Source organism: Desmodus rotundus, chromosome 1 (assembly GCF_022682495.2).
Source record: "Desmodus rotundus isolate HL8 chromosome 1, HLdesRot8A.1, whole genome shotgun sequence".
Classification (NCBI taxonomy): Eukaryota; Metazoa; Chordata; class Mammalia; order Chiroptera; family Phyllostomidae; genus Desmodus; species Desmodus rotundus.
The window spans coordinates 21,292,260-21,312,894 of NC_071387.1; the positions used below are offsets into that span (position 1 = coordinate 21,292,260).

The 20,635-nt window shown below is 47.2% G+C and overlaps 1 protein-coding gene across 1 annotated transcript; it reads left to right on the top strand.

Moving 5' to 3' along the window:
• Positions 1–491: 491 nt before the first annotated feature.
• ACTL7B (actin like 7B) lies at positions 492–3,699 on the top strand. The gene has a single exon (XM_024560260.3). The coding sequence runs from the start codon at positions 2,446–2,448 to the stop codon at positions 3,697–3,699; it is 1,254 nt and encodes a 417-aa protein (XP_024416028.2). The 5' UTR covers positions 492–2,445.
• Positions 3,700–20,635: the final 16,936 nt, after the last annotated feature.

A 20,635-nucleotide genomic window follows, 5' to 3' on the forward strand; every position in this document is an offset into this window, starting at 1 on the left:
AAAAGAACTTATATGATAAGGCATATTTAATTTAGAATCATCTATGTTCCTTCTCAACTCTTCTTGAATTTTGAGAAATCTGCAGCAGTTTAGTACATTTTTCTGCCCTGGATTCCTGGAGGGACCTGTATTAGTTTTCTATTGCTGCTGTAAAAAATTACCACAAATTTAATAGCTTAGAACACAAATTTATTATAATTCTGGAGGTCAGAAATCCACAATCAGTGGGCTAAAAGCAAGGTGTCAGCAGGGCCTAATCCTTTTGGAGGCTTCAGGGTCTAATCCATCCCTTGCCTTTTCCAGCTCTTAGAGGCCGCCTACATTCCTCAGCCTGTGGCCCCTTCCTTTATCTTCAGAGACTCTCAGACTTCAGCTTCTTTGTCACACCTCTGACCTGTCCCCTCCTGTCTCGCTCTCAGTATGACCCTTGTGATCCCTTCGAGCCCACCTGGGTAATCCAGGGTAGTTAACCTCCCTATCTCAAGCTCCTTAACTCACACCTCTTCGAAGTCCCCTTTGCCGCGAAAGGTAACGACAAGATGCTTCTCTCCCTCTCTCCCTCCCTTCCCCTCTCTCTAAAAATAAATAAAATCTTAAATAAAAATAAAATCACCCTTTCCTTTCCTATCCATGTCACCTAATCCCTCAGCAAGTTCTGCTCTTAATTCTCTTTGAAAACTTAGCCCCAGTTGTTTCTCTCCCCTTTTTCCCCTAATTTCTTTATCACCATAGCCCTAATGTTTGTTTTGGTAGGGCATGGGGCAATTTGGCATGGAAGGCCCTATGGAAATCTAATGAATTTTTCCATTCTGGATGACAGACCATCTTTCTTTCTTTGGGCAGAGGTAAGAGGTTCATCTCTCTCCCTTACTCTCCACACCCAATCCAATCATCTAATGTACGTGCAAGGCTGGAGGCTGGAGGTGGCGCAGGAGCCAACCAGAGACGGCCTCAAATGCGGATTGAATTGAGGATAGTTGGGGATCCATCCAGTTAGATTAGATTCAACGACCTAAACTTTTTAAGAACATGTCCCTTGCTCTCCCACATGATCACATGTCTAGTTTAGGCCAGCTTTGAGTCTGACATGAATGCTTTTTTAATCCTTACCTGAGGAGATTTTTCATTGATTTTAGAAAGAGAGGAAGGGAGAAAGAAACATCAAATGGCTGCCTCCCACATGTGCCCTGAACAGGGATTGAACCCACAACCCAGGTGCCCTGACTGGGAATCAAATCTGCAAACTTCTGGTGTGTGGGACGATGCTCCAAACAACGGAGCCACACAGGCCAGGGCCAAGTTTTACAAGAATTTCTTCAGTTCTCCTTTCGGGTCTCAGAATTTTGTCCCCCTTTGTTATAAACACAGATCTTTCTAAAATTTTCCCAGAAGTCAAATCTGACCACTCCTCTTCTTAGTGTTCATGGTTTGCCAGCTGAGCTCGATTTAATCCAAGCTCCCGTTCCTAGCCTTTGAGGCCCTCCCTGGTTGGCTCTGTGACCCCTCTAGCTTCGTCCGTTTCTCCAAACACCTTAACTACAGGCAGTTCCCCACCACGCCCCCTGTTGAACCTTTGCTCAGGCTGTACTTTCTGCTGGGGATGTCTTTTCCTCCTCTGCACTACCTGACAAATACCCGCACATCTTTCAGAACATTGCCTCTCTAGGGAACCTCTGACTCCCTCCCTCCAATGAGTGCTCCGTGTTTTGTGCACCTCTGTTCCCCTGATACACTTTCAGCTGCAAACTCCTCTGCATCTATTCCACCTTCTTCCCACCTAGACTGGGCACTGGCGGTAGCTGGGTTTCCATCTGTCACTGGCAGGCTGTACTGGGCTGGGCCCACCACAAACCCTAGTAAATGTTGAAGGGAAGAATGAAAGTGCAATTGGGGCCCTCACACTCTTTTAGGGAGACGTGGTGCATTGGAATTGGTTGAACTTAGGTTAAAGTACAAACACTCCAAGAGCTGTCTGCTCGTGGGCCAGCCATCAGAATTCTGAGCCCGATTTCCTCCTCCCTACCTACCCATGGGATTCTGTGAAATAACCTGTGAGGTTTCTGTAAAGTACCTGGCTTCCTGTAAGGGCTCAAATATGTATCACCCTTGCATCCAAGAAGCAGAGGAGGAAAAAGTCTCCAGTGAGTGAGCAGAGGGGATATAAGGGGGCCAGGAGCAGAAACCTCTGAGACCCCAGTGCGCTTGGGTTTCTAAAACAGGGCTGGCCACCTGCTCTGTCCTGAGCAAAGTCAAGTTAGGCAGATGCGGGTGGGGTGACAGACCATGGGCCCCCCAAGGCCAAGCCCTCCCAAGGCTGCTGGAATGGACCAGCCCCCAGTGACATCACAATCCTGAGTGGTTGCCAAGGCACTGCTGGAGGTAGGCCCTCATTTCTCTCCACGGAGCTCTAGGATGTGATGTGAGAAAGGTGAGCAAGGAAGGCAGATGGCTACGAGGAACAGCCAGAGTCCCGTGCCCATGGGCACAGCTCAGGGTGACCCTGGAGAGGCAGGAATGCTGTCAGCTCCCGATGCTGGCATTCGGGACACAGGTTCAGCCACTCAGCAGAAGGCGAAGCCCAAGTACGTGCGCAAGATCAAGGCGCTCGTTATCGACCTGGGCTCGCAGTACTGCAAGTGTGGCTACGCAGGAGAGCCGCGGCCCACCTACTTCATCTCCTCCACGGTGGGCAAGCGCCACTCTGAGGCGGCTGATGTGGGCGATGCCCGCAAGGAAACCTACGTGGGCCACGAGCTGCTCAACATGGAAGCACCTCTGAAGCTGGTTAACCCTCTAAAATGCGGCATTGTGGTGGACTGGGACTGTGTCCAGAACATCTGGGAGTACATATTCCACACGGCCATGAAGATCCCCCCCCAGGAGTACGCTGTGCTGGTGTCGGATCCCCCGCTCAGTCCCAGTAGTAACCGGGAGAAGTATGCGGAGCTCATGTTCGAGACCTTCGGCATCCCAGCCATGCACGTGGCGTCCCAGCCGCTGCTGTCCATCTACTCCTATGGCAAGACCACGGGGCTGGTGGTGGAGAGCGGGCACGGCGTCTCACACGTGGTCCCCATCTCAGAGGGCAACCTGCTGCCAGGCCTGACTGGCCGCGTCGACTATGCCGGGAGCGACCTCACCAACTACCTGCTGCAGCTGCTCAACGAGGCCGGCCACACGTTCACTGACGACCACCTGCACATCATCGAGCACATCAAGAAGACCTGCTGCTACTCAGCCTTGCTGCCCGAGAAGGAGCTCGGTCTGTGCCTGGAGGAGCTGCGCGTGGACTACGAGCTCCCAGATGGCCAGCTCATCACCATTGGCCGTGAGCGTGTGCAGTGTGCTGAGATGCTCTTCAAGCCCACCCTGGTGGGCAGCACCCAGCCTGGCCTCTCTGCGCTCACAGCCACTTGCCTGGGCTGCTGCCAAGGGGCAGGCTTCAAGGAGGAGATGGCCTCCAATGTGCTGCTGTGTGGCGGCTGCACCATGCTGGATGGGTTCCCTGAGCGCTTCCAGAGGGAGATGAGCCTCCTGTGTCCTGGCAACACCCCCACTGTGGCTGCTGCACCTGAGAGGAAGACGTCCGTGTGGACAGGAGGCTCCATCCTGGCATCCCTGCAGGCGTTCCAGCAGCTCTGGGTCAGCAAGGAAGAGTTTGAGGAGCGGGGCAGTGTGGCCATCTACACCAAGTGCTGACCAGTGGTACCTGGATCGGCCAGGCCTTGGGGGCGACCTGAGGCCACTCTATACATTTAGAGAATTTCACATAAAATTTTAATGCAATGCTCTTGTCTAGTCTGGATTTCTTGCTTTAGTCTGATAGCAGAAGGGAGTTAGGAGTACAGGTAGGAGCACCTTTTGCTCTGCAGAGTGGGGAGCAGCAGGGGTGGGAGGTGGGTGGATAGGGCTCTCCTCACCGGCCCCTCCCCTCGTGAGGGAGACATCTCAGAGCCCAGAGTGCCGCTTCCTGTTCCATTAGTTCCTCGGTTGAAAACCCAATTCAGCAGACACTCACATTGCTTCCCTTCCTGCCCATGGACCAAGAGGGAAATGAAGGCTCAGATGATAGCTTGGGTCACGTAGTTAAGTGGTAGGGGGGCACTCACCACCAGGTGTATGATGTCCAGCTCCTGTTCCTTCCCGACGGTCGCCTGCCCATAGCTTCATCATTGCTTGATTGCCCCAGGCTCCCTCACTAACCTCCCCTCACTGCCTGTCCCCTTCAGAGGTGCAGCCTGCTGGTGTGCGTCTCCTGAGTGTGAGGGGCCATTTCTGCCCACCCACCTTTCGACTTCAGCTGAAAAGTTGCAGCTTTTTCTTTGAAGTCACAAAGTAGAGCCACTGGATCCAGAGGATTTGAAGGACCCAGAGGGTCCTTTGGAAATCATGTGGTTCTCTCCCTCCTGAAGAGGTGGGGACTGAGGACCAGGAGGGAGGGGCCACGTTGGATGAATCCAGGTCTCCTGACCCAAGTCATGATTATTTCCAGAAGGACAAACTCAGTTGCTTTAGTTTGGGCTGCTGTAACAAAATACCTCAGACTAGGTGACTTATAAACAACAGAAATTTCTTTCTCCCGTTCTGGAGACTGAATGTCCAGGATTGGGGTGCCAGCATGGCCCGGTTTTGGTGAAGGTCCTCTTCTGGGTTGCAGACGTCTGGCTGTGTTCTCATGGTGGAAGAGATAAGGGATCTCTCTGGGGCCTCGTAGAGAGCGCTAATGCCATGGGCTCTAATGCTGAGGGCTCTTCCCTTGAGACCTAATCATCCCTTGAAGGCCCCTTCTAATACCATTACCTTGGACAAGAGGTTTTCAACATGCAAAGTTTGGAGGCGGGGTGGAGCACATTCAGCTTATAGCAATGATTCTTAATGGTTAGCGATGATTAAGCCACTTCCAAGCATCTACTATGGGGCCAGAGCTGGAGACTGAGAAATGACCAGAATGCCATTCCCTCTGGATCAGTCAGGCATAGCTAGTGGGGGATTCCGTGGACACGATTTTGGTGAGGAGACAGGCCTGAGCTCAGTGTTCTTGGGGTGGGTAGGCGGTGTGTTGGAAAGCCATAAATGGAGAAGTGCTAGGCATGGTGGCCACTTAGGGACTTTGGAGCTGAGGGAGACGTTTCTGAGTCTTGTGAGATTTCAGCTGGTGAATGACAGTCCACCTAGAAGATGATGCTTCCTGCCTCTCTCTCCACCCTAACCTCCTGATGGAGGCTGTGACCAGGGGCCTGTGACTGGGTGTCCATGGGATCTGACACGTGAGCTGTGTAATCTGATGGGCTGCCAAATGTCGCTGAGCCACCTTAGACCTGTTTGGGGGCCCTCTGTGAGGGTCCTTCTGTCCTGGAACTGTACCGGGGGCTACAGACTTGTCAAAGAGCCACACATAGTCATAATTGCTTAGCACCTTGCTATCCAGTCCTTCCCCATTGCCCAGAATCAGGCTTCTAGCCGGTGTTTGAGATCCCCTGGGGCGGCAGGGCCTTGGTGCTCTGCAGGAACTTGGGATCGTCCCTCGGGGTTGCAGACTGGAGGCCTGTAGACTCATGGATTTTGTTTGGCCAGCACAGTGTATAAATTGTTTTACGTAAATGCAATTTTTTTCACTGGGATCTATATTCTTCGGATTGCCAAAATCTCACCCTGACGTCTCATACATACTTGCACTTCAGCATCTTTTGCTTAATTAGACGGCACTCATTTCTATTGCTTGCAACCCAAGAACCTTTGATCAGTACTAACCCTAAAAACCTGATGAGGTACACAGAGGGAAGTAGAGGCTTGCAGAGGGGAAAGTGATGTGCCCCAAATCACATAGGCAGTAAGTAAATGAGTGTTGCTTGTGAACCCTCTCCCATGTGCTGGTCTTGGAGATCTCCAAAGGCCATGTCTCTGTCTACCTCTCCCAACCCCATCTCCTCCCCCTCAGCCCCACATCCTCAGCAACTTCTCCTGTCTCCACAGCCACAGCCTCAGTTCCCCCATCACATGGTCACCTCCTGCAAATCGTCCCTTGTGTGGCAGAGCCTGTACAAACACTGACCACTTCATCCTTGATGTGAAATTTAAGCCAACCACAGGCACAACGGGGGGGTTTACTTGGGGTGGGAAAATGCGGGCCAGCGATTTCAGTTTAAGATGACTGTGTTCTCTCCTCTCCCTCCTAACACTGAAAGTGATGGTGGAGGAATATAGATGTATAATCTCACTGCAATGAGGAGGATGCCAGGGAGACCACAGGGGGCTAGAGATGTCCCCCCGATTCTGGAAGAAGGAAAGTAGGTGCAGGGCAGATGGCTGCAGCCAGAAGCGTGCAGGGCGCTCCCTGTAGGGGCGGGCAGCTTCCTGTCCCGAAGAATGGGAAATGGTTTGGGACTTGAAATGCCAAGTAGAGGAGGAACGGGAGTGAAGCATAGGAGACAAACGGGGTAAGGGCGGTGATGGTAACTAAAGATCTCTCTCTGAGAGCACAGTGCCCCTCCCACTCCCCACGGATAGAGAGGTAACATGACCAGCTTCTAAGTGTCTGTTTCTGAGGCAAAAATAAATAAATAAACATAAATACATAAAAATAAAAACTAGGGAAAAGTTAAAAACGCAGGGAAGAGTAGAGAAGCGTAGGAAGGGCAGGTCACGATCCCTGCCTGTGTCCTTTTGTCCCGCCTCTAAACCTCGGGCCACTCAGACCCAGCTAACATTCCCCCGGTGGAACCTACAGTTGATGCCTTCACTTCCCCCTCGTCCCGTCCCCACATCTCTCAGTTTCTGCGTGGGCACCAGGCCTGGCCCACAGCTGCCTGCCAAGGGTGGAGCATATGACCTGAGCTAAGCCAATCAGAGCCGTCCATCTGCTTGGCCACAACGATTGGCTGGGGGTGGAACCTGTGACTTCAGTGCATCGGTGCCGAGGGAATCACAGGCCTTTTGCTTGGAAGATGGGCATGAGATTGGGGTGTGTGGCCTAGAACCGTTGCAACAACGTTTGTTACCAGGACGGAGCCCGCTGGCAGCTGACGCACGAAGGAGTGTAAGACTCAGAGTAACCTGATGACAAAGTGCCCTCCGAATGAGACCGCGCCCAGGGCGCCCTCTACCGCCAGACTTTTTGTTTCCGTGAGTCCTGCGGGCGGCCTGGGCTCCGCAGGTAAGCGTGTGTTTGCCGCCGGCCGAGACCTTGCTCACTGCGTGTGTGCCTCTCTCCGCAGGGGTGTTCCTCCCGCCCCGTTTCCGACGCGGAGGGGCCAGGCCTGGAGAGGCCTCTTACAATGGAAACATTAAGACCAACACTTCATTTATTTCCCAACAGAAAATCTACTACGCACGATGAATTTCTATCAAAGCAGTAGAGAATGTCATAACGCTAACGCTAAGTACGGAACCTAACTAACAGTGCCTGCTCGCCGTTGTCCTTTAGTCTCTTGTTTAGATATTTGTTCCTGAGGTTGGACCTGGAGGTTCTTAAGGGCAGGAACCTCGATTTCCTTGATTTCGTCGTCTTAGTGCCCAGGGCACACCCTGACGTAGGGTGGATGCTTAGTACCGGCCAGCTGAAACGACTTACTTACTCCCAGTCTGTGAGGGAGAGGTTCCAGTGTTTCCTCCCACATTACAGAGGAGGACTCTGGGGCTTGGAGAGGTTAAGAATCTTGTCCATGTTCCCCGGCCTGGTAAATCAGGCCTCATGATTAATTGAACTTTTGTGATTCCCAAATGCCTCTTTGCCCTTCCTGCCTCTCTTTCTGCAAATTATCAATCTATTTTATAAGAAAAAAGGACATGTAAAAATTGCTTTCAAGTCACGAACAGCAAATATGCCTGAATTTTATAATCATCCCGAGGTCTGAGAGTTAAGAATGCCGATCTTTAAGCAAAGGAGAGATGTATCTTGCCCGAGTGCCAGAGACAGAAATAAGCAAGTGTTACAGTGACATCGTGTGGTGAAGTCCTGCTATTGCGGCATCGTTCTTACTGTTACTGCCTCTCTGGGTTGCTGATCTCTCTCCCCCAGGTGTTCACTACCAAGTGAGCTCTGAGGGTTATCCGCCTAACGTGGAATTAAGCAGTCTATTAACTAAATTACAATTCAAACCATTAGTGATGTTCCCTTTGATGAAAAGCGTTTTTTCTTTTTTGGTCCTACATTTTCTTGTAATGCATTGGATCTTAGCCAGTGGGAAGAGGGGAGTGTGGGGTGTCGGCTATGCTGGAGCTACTTCTTAATGGCTTGTGAGAGCCCACTGTTAACTATTCAGGGATTTTGCAAGGCAATTGTTAAACTGTTATAGCTTGAAAGCTTGAAATCGGCCATGGTGGGAGTATTTACCCTCACAGAAGTGAGCAAGAATGACACATCACGTCCCTTCCTTCCCTCCCACCCAGGAGTTTGTTTGAAGGGGGAACAGGGGAGCTGGAGAAAAATGGTGGGCAGCGGAGCCATCCAGGGAGCTATTTCAAAACCAAACCCACCCCGTGTGTCCCTCCCCCCCCCCCAGACTGAATCAGTAGGTCTGGGAAGCCGCTGATAAGTTCCCCAGGGGATTCTAACAGACACTGCAGTAGACAGGCTGCTCCAAAGAGTGCACGGCACACACCGAGCAAACGCCAGGGTTCAGAAGTAAACAAGAAGGTGCGGCTTCGTGTGGGACCAGCCAGAGTTGCCGAGTGACTCAGGGTCAGACCGTCTTTCACCGCCTGGCCAAGCTCCACTCACCCTTCAAGGCACAGCCCGTATGTCCACTCCTCTGGAAGGTATTCCCTGATGCGCCCAGGCGGGGCGCCTTCTCCCTGTGCCCCTTGGCATTACTGTGGCTTTGTGTGTCTGCCTTGGCTTTCCTTGTCCACGCAACCTGGTGGAAAGGACAGAGACTGTCTTTTCCCTCTTTGCGTTGCGGGGCAAGCTTGGGCCTGGCACTGAGCAGGCGCCCAGGCGAAGGCATACTGCATTTGTGGCTCCTAGGCTTCTTACTTTGTATTTCCTAGGCCTTAACTTTGTGTTGTTCTTTCTTCCCAGAACTCGGCAGGGTCCCTAGCATACTGGTTCTTAACCCTTCAACCCTGGCTGCCTGTCAGAGTCACCTGGGGAGCTTTTTAGAAATACTGATGCCCACGCTCACTCCCACTTCAATCCCACTGTCTGGGGGGTGGGGGGTGGAGTGGTTTCAGGGGCCCGCAGGGACTCCGATGCGCACTGTGGCTCTAGGGAAGAAGCCTCGGGCCCCGCTGAGTGTTTCATTTTCATGGAAAAGCCAAAGAGCCTGTCAGGTAGCACTCGGTCTAGAAAAATGTTCTCTTCCTGAGATAGAGCCCTGGAATCTGCCATTGTTTTGAGCCTTTGGCATTCCAGAGGCCATTGCATGGCTTTGGAAAGAAGTTCTAGGAAATATGGAGAATAAGGGTTAGAAACCAAGCGAGTCATGGAAGAAGCGACAGAACTGTGCTTAAGGAGTTCTGGGAAAGTAGGCAAGGAAGCGGTGCTTTCAGGGCGGCCCGTGAGCAACTGCAGAGAGACGGAGAGCTGGCTCCGTGGTTTCAGACAGGAAGTGTCCATCCGAGAAAACCGGGAGAACCGGAAGTGAAGCGACAAGATCTTGCCTGACTGACTCCGGACCCACAACCTCGACAAGCACCCTTCCGCTTTTTTATGGCCAAATAAATGGACATGGAGTTGAATTCTACCAAGTCCCCTTGTGTTTCCCGCACTAAAACAAAGGCAGCTTGGTACCATTCCACAGGTCTAAGCACTTTCTGTCTTCCTGAGAGGACCAGGCCTGTTCTCTCCCCTCGCTTGGGTGTGTACATGTGTACAGACGTACCTTTAGGTGCGCACACCACGAAGCACGCTGGCTGCTTAGAGGAATTTTTTCCTTGTTATGGTGGGGGCATTAAAACAGTGGAAGGCAAAGTTGTATTGGCCTTGTGGGTCTCAAATTTTGTTGCATATGAGAATCACCTGGGGAGCTTTTAAAACTCCTAATTATGGCAAAAACTCTGGTTCTGCCAAGATGGGGTAGCCTTTTTCTCCTAGGTCCTCCCTCTTACAGCTAAACCCCTCTGGACATTGACAAAAATACTCTCCTTGACCAAACTCTAGCCAGGCTCCCCTGAGTCCCAACCTGGGCCTATAAAGACTTGAACAAACACTAACCTCGTTTCTAACGGATCAAGGCTACATCCTTAGGATGACCCTATCCCTCCTTAAAGCGACTGCCTGAGAAAACTCAAAGATGCCGGAAGAACTTACTGTTTGTTCCAGCCAAGACCCGGAGGAAGAGAGGGCCCCTGTGCCCAGCTGCTTCAGGAGGGGAGGAGCCCAACTGCTTCCTGCTGTTTGTAATTGTTTACCTCACTGACTCTGTACCCTGCTGCCCCCAGGCCCTCATTCTCCCTTTAAGAGGCCCAGTCACCTCTGTGAAAGTTGAAGTGGAACTCTTGTCCCTGCTATAGTAGCATTTTACTGATTAAAATCTGTCCCGACCCCGTAAGCTATTGTCCAGCTTTGTTTATCTTGGACAACACAACAAATAAGCATAAGAAGACTTCAGAAAAGTGAAAGAAGATGTGCTCATAGCAAGCTGTTATTACTTTTAGCAATTAATTAGTAATATTAGCTATATTTTCTTATTTTTGTAAGACTCCCAAATGCCAGAGCATCAAGAACACAAACAATGAGGAAATACAGTCAATATAATTGGCCCTGTAATGAATGGATGCCAAAACAAACACGGAACCTAAGAAAACACAGAGTAGGTTTCAGTGGGGCTGAAGGAGGAGTTTTCCTTCCCATCCCACCCTCTCACTCCCTGCGGTAGTGTTGATGGCTCTGAGTCAAGCTGTACCTCCGTCTCTACTCAGCAGCAATGAGGCAGAATAAAGTGATGAACCCTGGCTGGTGTGGCCGAGTGCCTGCTAACCAAAAGGTCGCCGGTTTGATTCCCAGGCAGGGCACATGCCCGAGTTGCAGGCCAGGTCCCTGGTTGGGGGTGTGCAAGCTATCGATATTTCTCTCTCTCTCTTTCTTCCTCCCTTCCCCTTTCTCTAAAAATTAAATAAAATCTTAAAAAAGAGAACGAGGTGATGAGAAATGGGGTTAGTTGACACATAGCTCCCTCTTCCTCATCTTATACCCACTTTGAGGCAAGTAATTTGTGAGTATCAACAATCTGATTCTAACACTTATACGGAAAATAAAAGACCCAGAACAGCCAACACAACAATGAAGAAGAAAAAAATTGGAAGACTGACACTATATAACTTGAAGATTTAGGTAAAGTGACAGTAAACAAGCCGGCATGGTGTTAGTGAAAGAATAGGCAGGATGGAGAAGTCCCAAGATAGACGCACACAATATAGCCAATTGATGGTTGAGAAAGGAGTAAAGGCAGTTCAGTAGAGGAAGGATAATCTTCATAAGCGGAACTAAAACAACTGGAACTCCTTTTGCCAAAAGATGAACCTAGACACAGACTTTATCTTTCACAAAAATTAACTCAAAATGGATCATTGACCTAAATTTAGAATGCAAACTTATGAAACTTCTAGAAGGTAACATAGGAGAAAAATGAGTCGATAACTTGGACGGTATTAAAATGAAAACTTCTGCTCCATGAAAGACACTATTAAGAGAATGAAAAGCCAAGCCACAGAATGGGAGAAAATATTTGCAAAACACATCTGATAAAGGATTTGTATCCAAAGAACTCTTAAAACTCAACAATGAGAAAACAAACAACCCAGTTAAAAAATGGGCTAAAGATCTGAACAAACCTTTCAAAAGGAAGAAGACATACGGATGGCAAATAAGCAAGTGGAAAGATGCTCATTCCGTATAGAAGATGCAAAATGGTACATCTGCTTTGAAAGGACATTTGGCAAATTATTATTTCTTTTTTTACGGAGCTAAACATATTCTTACCATACAGTCGATCCCACAATCATGCTGCTAGGTGTGTATCCATTTGAATAGAAACTTATGTCCACCCAAAAACCTACACACAAGTGTTCATAGCAGTTCTGTTCATAAAACTGGAAGCAACCGAGATGTCCTTAAGTAGGTAAATGGGTCAATGGTAGTCCACCTTTACAATGGAACATTATTCCCAAATAAAAACAATGAACTTTAGCTAATAATAATGTGTCGATACTGTTTTATTAATAATAACAAATGCACTACACTCACAGAAGTGTCAGTGATAAGGAAAACATGGAACGGGCATAGGAGAATGAGGAGAAGGAAAGAGCCGCCCTTTCCCTGTAGTTACTGCCGAAGCGTTCCAAACAAAGCACAGGCAAGGAAAGGTCATGGACACCTGGGGAATTGGGACAGGAAGGGAGTTAGAAATGATCTGGTCAAAATTTTTTAGATGAGAAAACAGAGGCCTAGGGTCGGGAAGTGACCTGTCCTAGTGCATAGCTGGTGACTGGAGGAGCTGAGACCATTGTGAGATTTCACAACATCTGGTCCCACACCCTCTTTATTGCATTGGAACTTCTAGTTCAGCTACGTGCTGCTTGGCACATCCAAAGTATTTGCGCCGTGTGCTTTTTAATCCTTTAAGGATCACTGAAAGAGGAACAGACTTGTCCGCAGATGCCAGCGACCTGGCAGGGCTCACTCTTTGCAGGAACAATGTTGTTGTGCTCCCTCTGCAAAGAGCAGGGATGAGTCACCTCCAGGAACAGCCAAGCTGGTATTTCTCTCTCACGATACTGGGCGCGGAGGAGTCCCCTGCGCATCAAATCCTTATCTTCAGAAGACAGGGGTGCTGCTCTGGGGAGAGCCCTTTTTCTGGCCAGAGCTCCCAGAGCCCCCTCTTTGGGCCCCAGATTGTCCATTAGCATGAGGGAGCCCGAGGGGCCCACTGTTATCTCAGCACGGTCTGATGGCATTGAGGAGACTTGCCTCAACCAAAGCCCAATTTAGTAAATGGCAAAGGCTCCCAGCTAGAGCAACGAGCCAAGCCTTCTTGTTGAAGATGAGCAAAGTGGGAGGAAGGCCATGGCAGAAAAGGATAGTTGTCCAGCAAAACATTTCTCTTCCCTGATAGGATTTTCATCTGGACACACGGCTGCCCTGGTGGCGGCTGTACTTGCCAGCTTCCCTTGCAGCATGTGTGGGCATGTGACTAACCGGGCCAATGAGGTGGGAACGGAAGTGCTATGTGTAACTTCTGGGTCACCTGTGATTTAAAGGAGATGTCCTGGAGCAGCTCCGCCTTTCCTCTTCCCTTGGGCTGGAACAGGCATGTTCCTGTGACCCAGCTTTGACCACGCAGGCAAGGATGATGCCGTTGGTGATGACAAAGCAATAGGAACCGGGGTTCCTGAATGGCTGCACCAACCTGGACCTCCAGCCACCAGTGGCAGAGACAAATCTCCATCTCCTTTAAACTATGTGCTATCTCTTAGGGGGCATCTTGTGGATATAAAAGCTTATTCTTCATCCTGACTTATAATGGGAGAGCACAATAGGAGGTGGATGATATTTTGAGCAAAACTAGGAGGACCCTAGGGCAGAGCAGGTAGAAGTCCCTTTCATTTGGAGAATTAGCTGTTCCCCATTCCTTTTCCTTTTCTGACAGCTGCCTAAGTGAGCAAGTCAGCTTTCTCAGGGAACCCTTATAACAATCCTGTGAACAAGGCTTGCTCCCCTTTTATAGTAGAGAAAATGGAGACTCGGAATGGGGAGGTAATTTTCCCAAGGTCACACACTTAATCAGTGACGAGGTCCTGATTATATCTCGGGTCTCTCTGACTCCAGGGTCCAGGTTCTTTGCTCTGTGGCATGCTGCCCTTCCCAATAAGTCATAATACGTCTGCAAAAATAAATGCTGTCTATGTCTTGGTGGTTTTAAACTCTTAGGATCATAAATAGAAAAGCCTTTCTTGTTTCATACAGGTAGAGGCTGGCAGGAAGTTGTAATTTCAGGCTGAACTTGGCTTCTCCAGTCCAGACCTCTCTACTGAACTCCATATCCGCAGCTCTACTGAATGGCCTCCCTAGATGCCCAACAGTCACCTCAAATGCAACACATTTATCCCCCCCCCCCCCATATGTTTGTCTGTTCACCCATCCATCCATCCACCCATCCACATAAAGTTATTATATGCCACCATATATCAGGTAATGAACTAGGCACTTAGGGTGTAGTATTAAAAAAAACCCCAACAGTTAATACCTCTCTTTCAGCACTTACAGCTTCACAGGAAAGATAGACAGTGGAGTAAGTGGAAATACAGGGTGCAATAGGAGTACCTTGGAGGAGCACCAGACCCACGCCTGGAGGGCCTGTGCTGTGTCAGAGAAGGCTTCCTGGAGGAGCAAAAGAGTTGGATCTATCTAAACTAGGCAGAGGGGAGCAACAGAATCAGAAGCCTAGAGGCGAGAAAGAGTGCAGTGCGTTCTAGGAACAGAAATAGGTAGCATGATTGGAGGGTGTGAGGGAGCCGTGTAAGACGGGTAGGATAGGGAGAGACAGATGATGAAGGATTTTCAAAGTTAAGCTAAGTGCTCTTTATCCTAAAAGCACGGGGAAACCATAGACAGATTATTTTTTAAAATTTTAAACTTTTCTTCTTTTCTTTTTCTGTATTTTATTTAATCTTTATTATATTTTTTACATTACCCTTTAGTCCCCTTATACTCCTACCCCTCAAGCAATCACCATACCGTTGTCCGTGTCTATGAGTTCTTTTTCCTTTTTGCGTAATCCTTCCACCCCCTACCCTCCCCCCACCCCACCGCTAGCTGTCATCCTGCTCTCCATCTGTGAGTCCCATAGACAGACTTTAAGCAATATATTTTATTTTGGGGAAAGTCCTACTATGGACTGAACTGTGTCCTCACCCCAAATTCATATGTTGAATTCATATGCCTTTGGGAGGTCATTGGGTTTGATGAGGAACTAAAGGTGGGACCCTCATTATAGAACTAGTGTCCTTACAAGAAGAGACACCAGAGAACTTGCACTCACTCTCTATCCCTGCCCTCTGAGGACGCAATGAGAAGAAGGTCATCTACAACCCAGGAAGACAGTCCTCACCAGGAACCAACCAGGCCGAGCGTCAAACTTCTACTTTTAGCCTCCAGAACTCTGAGAAGTAAATTTCTGTTGTTTAAGTTGCCCAACTTATGATGTTTTGTTATAGCAGCCCAACCTAACTAATACAAGCCCTCTGGTTGCCATGTGAATGAATTCTAAGAAAACAAGTCTGGAGACAGGGAGACTGTTGGCAGCAGGAGTCACATCAGAGATGACGACCGGCATGAGGGTGGTAGCCATGGGGAAGGAGAGAAGAGTACGGGGTATGGAGATAAGCTTTGAAGAAATGTGGGTTTTGAGACAGGGAGCTAAGTTCAATTTTGGATGGGATAATAATACATTAAAATTTTTGATCCTTTACTGCAGCATGTCTAATAACATAACTTCACTCCATCAACAAATTTTTCTAGTGGTTTATTAAGGAGATGAGTCAATGATTAATAATAATTAATGTTTTTGATGGTTTTGGGAAATAGATTTTGTAGTAGGCAGAAAAATGGTCCCCAAAGATGTCCACATTCTAATTCCAGGAATCTGTGAATGTTATTTAACCGGCAAAAGGGATTTACAGATGTGATTAAGAGATGGGGAGATTATTCTGGATTATTTGGCTGGGTCCAATCTAATCATAGTCACTAAAATGGAAAAACTTTCCTGGTTGGCTCAGAGGGATAGAATAGGAGAAGAAAGAGGAGAGAAGCGTTCAACCCTCCATTGCTGGCTTTGAAGGGGCTACAGGCCAAGGCATGTGGTAGCCCCTAGAGGCTAGGAAGGGTTCTCAGCTGATAGCCTGCAAGGAAATGGGGATCTCAGTGCTACAAGCACAAGGAATTGAATTCTGCCAACAACCCAATGAACAGGAAGCAGATTGTTGCCTAAAGTCTCCAGAAGGTAATGCAGCCTGCTAACACCTCGATTGGCCTAGTGAGACCTGTGCTGGACTCCTGGCCTACGGATTTGTTAAGAGAAAACGCTGGTGGTGTTTTAAATCACGGCATTGGTGGTAATTTGTTGCGGCAGCTTTGCAAATGAATACAGGCCCTCCTCCCATGCGTGATTGAGAGGCATATTGGTCAGGGTGCAGTCGGGATCTTAGACCACACTGGTCATTTGAACACATTTATTATAAATAATTGTTAACTAGAAAAAGGGGATGAACAAACAAAAAGAGTAAAAGAGAATTTTAAAGAATGTAGAAATAGCAAGTGTAGGGAGCAGCCACTACCTTTAGAACGGAGAGAAAGTATCCGAGGAAGGAACGGACCTGGCCAGCTGGTTTTAAGGAGGCGTTGCACGGTGGGAAATTGATTGGGTTACACAGAGTTTATGAGAGAGCAGCTTAGATTGGTGAGCACGACAAAGATCTTGAAGTAAGCCTCGATGAGCAATTATTAATCCTGATGAATAAAATTTGTTAGTTGTTTTGCATTGGAATCTTCCACAAGTAAAGCATTTCTTAGAATAGCTAAATTCACTCATTCTCTGTGTTGTTTAATATAACAATAGAAAAATATTCAGGTCTCAGTATTATTTTAATATAGGTAAGACCATTCATTACATTGGTTGAAATTCTTATTGTCTTGCCCTGACCAGTGTGGCTCACAGTTGGCTGGGCGTCATCCGCCAAAGCAAAAGGTTACTGGTTCGATTCCATTTATATATATATATATAGTTCTGTGTGAACTCCTTCAGTAAATTAATCTTTTTTCTGATTGGTTTGTAAGGATGTTGTAAAACAACATCATTAGTTCCTTATAATTTGAGTTCTGGTTTTTCCCAATTTCTCATTTGTGTTGACCTTGTTTTTACTTTTTTTGTTTTTTTTTAAGATTTTATTTATTATTTTAGACAGAGGGGAAGGGAGGGCAAGAGGGAGAGAAACATCAATGTGTGGTTGCCTCTTGCGCACCGCCTACTGGGCATCTGACCTGGCCTGCAACCCAGGCATGTGCCCTGACTGGGAATTGAACCAGCGACACTTTGGTTGACAGGCCAGCCCTCAATCCACTGAGCCCCACCAGCCAGGGCTTGTTTTTACCTTTTAATATGGAAATATGAAAATGTTTATATTGTCCTTTGAATCAGTTTTCTTCCTTTAAGATTTCTGGGTTTCCACTTGTACTTTAAAATGCTTTTCCATACACACCAAATTGTTAACTGTACTACTTTCATGTCTAGGGGCTGGGAATGTAGAGGGATGGGAAGAATGCATATACTTTGGGATTTATACATTTATGTGTTGTTTGAATTTATTATAAAAGCATGTTCTACTATTATTATACGTATAAAGTATTTTTAAAACAGAGTAATGCTTTGCCTGCTCCAAGATAATAGTCTTCTAGAGCTTTCCTGTGGCCCTAATCCCACTCATGAGGGCTCCACCCTGATGGCCTCACCGGGCCCTAATTATCTCCTCATCCTAGTCCTATCATGTTGGGGGGTAGAATTCTGACAGATGAACTTGGTGGGAGGGGGCAGAAACATTTAGTTCATAACATAGTCTCTTTTGAGTGTTATTTCTTTTTATATCTTCTCTTGGTAGTCTACCTCACTATTGCCATCCAAACAAATCTGATGTTTTTAGTTCTAATAGTTAAAACAGTTACTTTTCTCTCTCTTCAGATATGTTTTCGTTTAGATCTTCTGAGCTCTGTCCCAAACTATTATCATACATTATTGTTATTTCTACATTATGTGAAACATTGGTCTAACATTTAGACACGTTGGTTTAAAATTTCGAAGTCCTGTTAATCTCTTCAGATAAAATATTCTGAATAGCTTTCATATTTTGAGTATTTACTATGGACCAGGCATTTCACATATTATCTCATTTAATGCCTAGAACATTTCTAGGAAATGGGAATTTTTATTCTTATTTTCATGTGAAGAAATGAGTCTCAAAAAGTCTAGGAAATGCCCAGTTTCAAACAGTAAGTGGATTCGAACCCTAGTCTCTTTCTACAATGTCTCTGTTCTTCCTTGCTCTTCACGCTCCTTCTGCATCTTGTGAGAAGCAGCCATCATCAGGTTATAAGGGAGACTTCTTTAAATATAACTTATTGACTTTCGACTTTTGAACTATATAAATGTTTTATATATTTTTGAAAAATAAAACCAACAGGGAAAAATAAAGCTAACCCTAAAATTGAAACTAACAATCTTAGCTCTTTATCGAAGTGGTTACATAACCACACAGAGAAAAAAAAAAAACCACAGAGAAAAGAATTACTTCAAGTGACTTTGGGGCATATTCTCCTGGTATACATTCTAGGTGGGGTATATTCTAAGGAAAAAAAGAATTGCAAATAAATCAGACTTTACTCCACAGTTTTATTATTAGGAGTAATATTTGTATTATAATTTTGAAAGTACTTTATATGTTAAGATAGAATAAGAACATCATTAATGTTACTAAGAGCCAAAATCTGCTTTGTGAGAAAATTCAATACATACAAAAATCAAAATAAAAACCCTGTGTTAAATTTGAATTTTACATATTAATATGAACTCATGGTCTGATTTTTTTTAATTATAAGAGAACATTTATTTAGAAAGTTACAAAGGTAGTAAGTAGAAGTGAACCAGCTGGGTCCTGTGGGCTCAGGAAACAAGTTACAGCAGCCAAAGAAGGGCCCTTGGAGCTTAGGAGAGAAAAAGGCAAAGATAATGTGCCTTGGGGGAAGAAGCGGGGGATGCTGAAGGCACAGGTGCGACTTGTTTTTTTTTAAACTTTCTGTGTTCACTGAAGGGACTTAAAAACGATATCCCAGTAGCTATGTCAACTGAGAATCTTTCCCTCCTGGATAGGTTTGCTGCCAGTTTTGTCATATGGGTGGGAAAGGATTGGGTGCCCAAGGCTATTAAATAATTCAGTCCTTAATTTAGCAGTTAGAAACTTTAAAGTTGTTTGTTGTTTTCTGCCCCAGGCCGTTTTCATCACCCTTGAACATGTCTTCTGTAAAGTGTGCATTGCTCACTAACGCCTTTACGTGCAAGTGGACTCTTTTGGGTGAGTGTGCAGGCGCGGCTGTGTCCTGTGTCTGGGTGGATGCAAGGTGGGAAGCTGGAGTTGGGAACAGAGGAAACCCTGAGAATGGGAATGGGAAGCTCTGGGAATTAGCAAAAATTCCTGGAAGAACTTCATTTTGAAAAGATATGTAATTGGTAGGATCACAGCTAAGTGACAAGGGGGTAACAGACAACTCAAAACCTGGGTTGTAGAAGGAATGAATAGGAGGCAGCACTAGTATTTATGATCCTAGTGTGTTTACGATATGTAGAGAGGGTAGAATTAGAAAATACTAAGGCCCAGGACACACAGAAAGATCTAGAAGGCCTAAGGAAACATGGAGGGATCTACTTGGCTGGATCCTGTGAGGGGGGACTGGGGGTTCACCCTTCTCTTTTAAGGGCCTTCTCGGGTGGGGGTGTGGTCCTAGAACTCCGGTAGACAGGGCACATTCCCCGTGCCTAGTTGTCTCAGGCTGATACGCACTTCGCATAACCTCTGCTTTCAGATGCATCTCAGTGAGCCTGCGGCACCACTTCCATCTGATACTTTCTGTTTAGTATGGGGTTCCTGTTCCTGATCCTCTTGTTTACAGAGGAGTAAAAATTTACTGACATTTGGGAAAAATAGACATGTTAATTTGGCCAGCCCGCGGCAGACATTAACCTTATGCTCTTCCTAGTTTTCTGCATCAATTATATTGACACAGCCACCTGAGATGGAAGCTCTCGGGAAGCATTAGACATGTCATCAAGGGGAACAAGGCCAAGGTAGGAGTGGGACATAGGATTGATATTTGAAGCTCACAGACCCTCTCTCTGGGGTCGGTAGAGGGCCCCATGAAAAAGTCCTGATCAGAGTGAGGGACAGACCATGGGATGGATTATTAAGAGAGTTCAGGATGCCTGCAAGAGGACAGAATCCCTCAACTCTCATTCATCAGTCACAGTATAATCAGGTGGCTCTGACCCAAGGTGTCTCGTACCCTTTCGTGTTAGCGCTGATGTGGAGAACAGCGCTCTGAGCCTTTGAAGGCCCCGACTCAGTGCTGGAGCCCGAGCCCTGTCACCGGGGCGGGTCCTATGTGACTGAGGGCCCGTGTGCCTGCAGTTCTGGGAACTGCACCCTTCGTCTGCAGAAGACAGGGAATGAAAAAAATCAATTGAACGTGACACACAGAACACCCTTCTTCAAGTTTTCAAAGAAGGAAAAGTAGAGAATATTTATATCCATTTTAAAGTGAATGACAGGGATGGATCACAGAGCCCTATGAACTCAATTTGAATGAGGAATGTCTGCAGGTGGCCTGCGGAAAAGACAGGAAATTCAGTCCGGGCCACTCACTCTACTCTCTTAATGTCAGTTCAGAGTCAAAAAGAGGAACAAAGGGTATCATATTGAAAGGTGAACTTTTGTCTAGTTAACCCTGGGCTACCCAAGGTTTAACCTTGTCTCATCTTCCCATGAGGGCCCAGGTCCACAGTCTCTGAGGTTGTCAGTTCCTAGAGCAAGTCCCTACCAGAAAGCAGGGCTCTCAGAGGCGCGGCTCACAGGAAGGGTTCGGATTCCTGCTGTGTCC

Coding starts and splice junctions, on each gene's coding strand:
- ACTL7B (XM_024560260.3), top strand. CDS start 2,446: ATGGCTACGAGGAACAGCCAGAGTCCCGTGCCCATGGGCACAGCTCAG.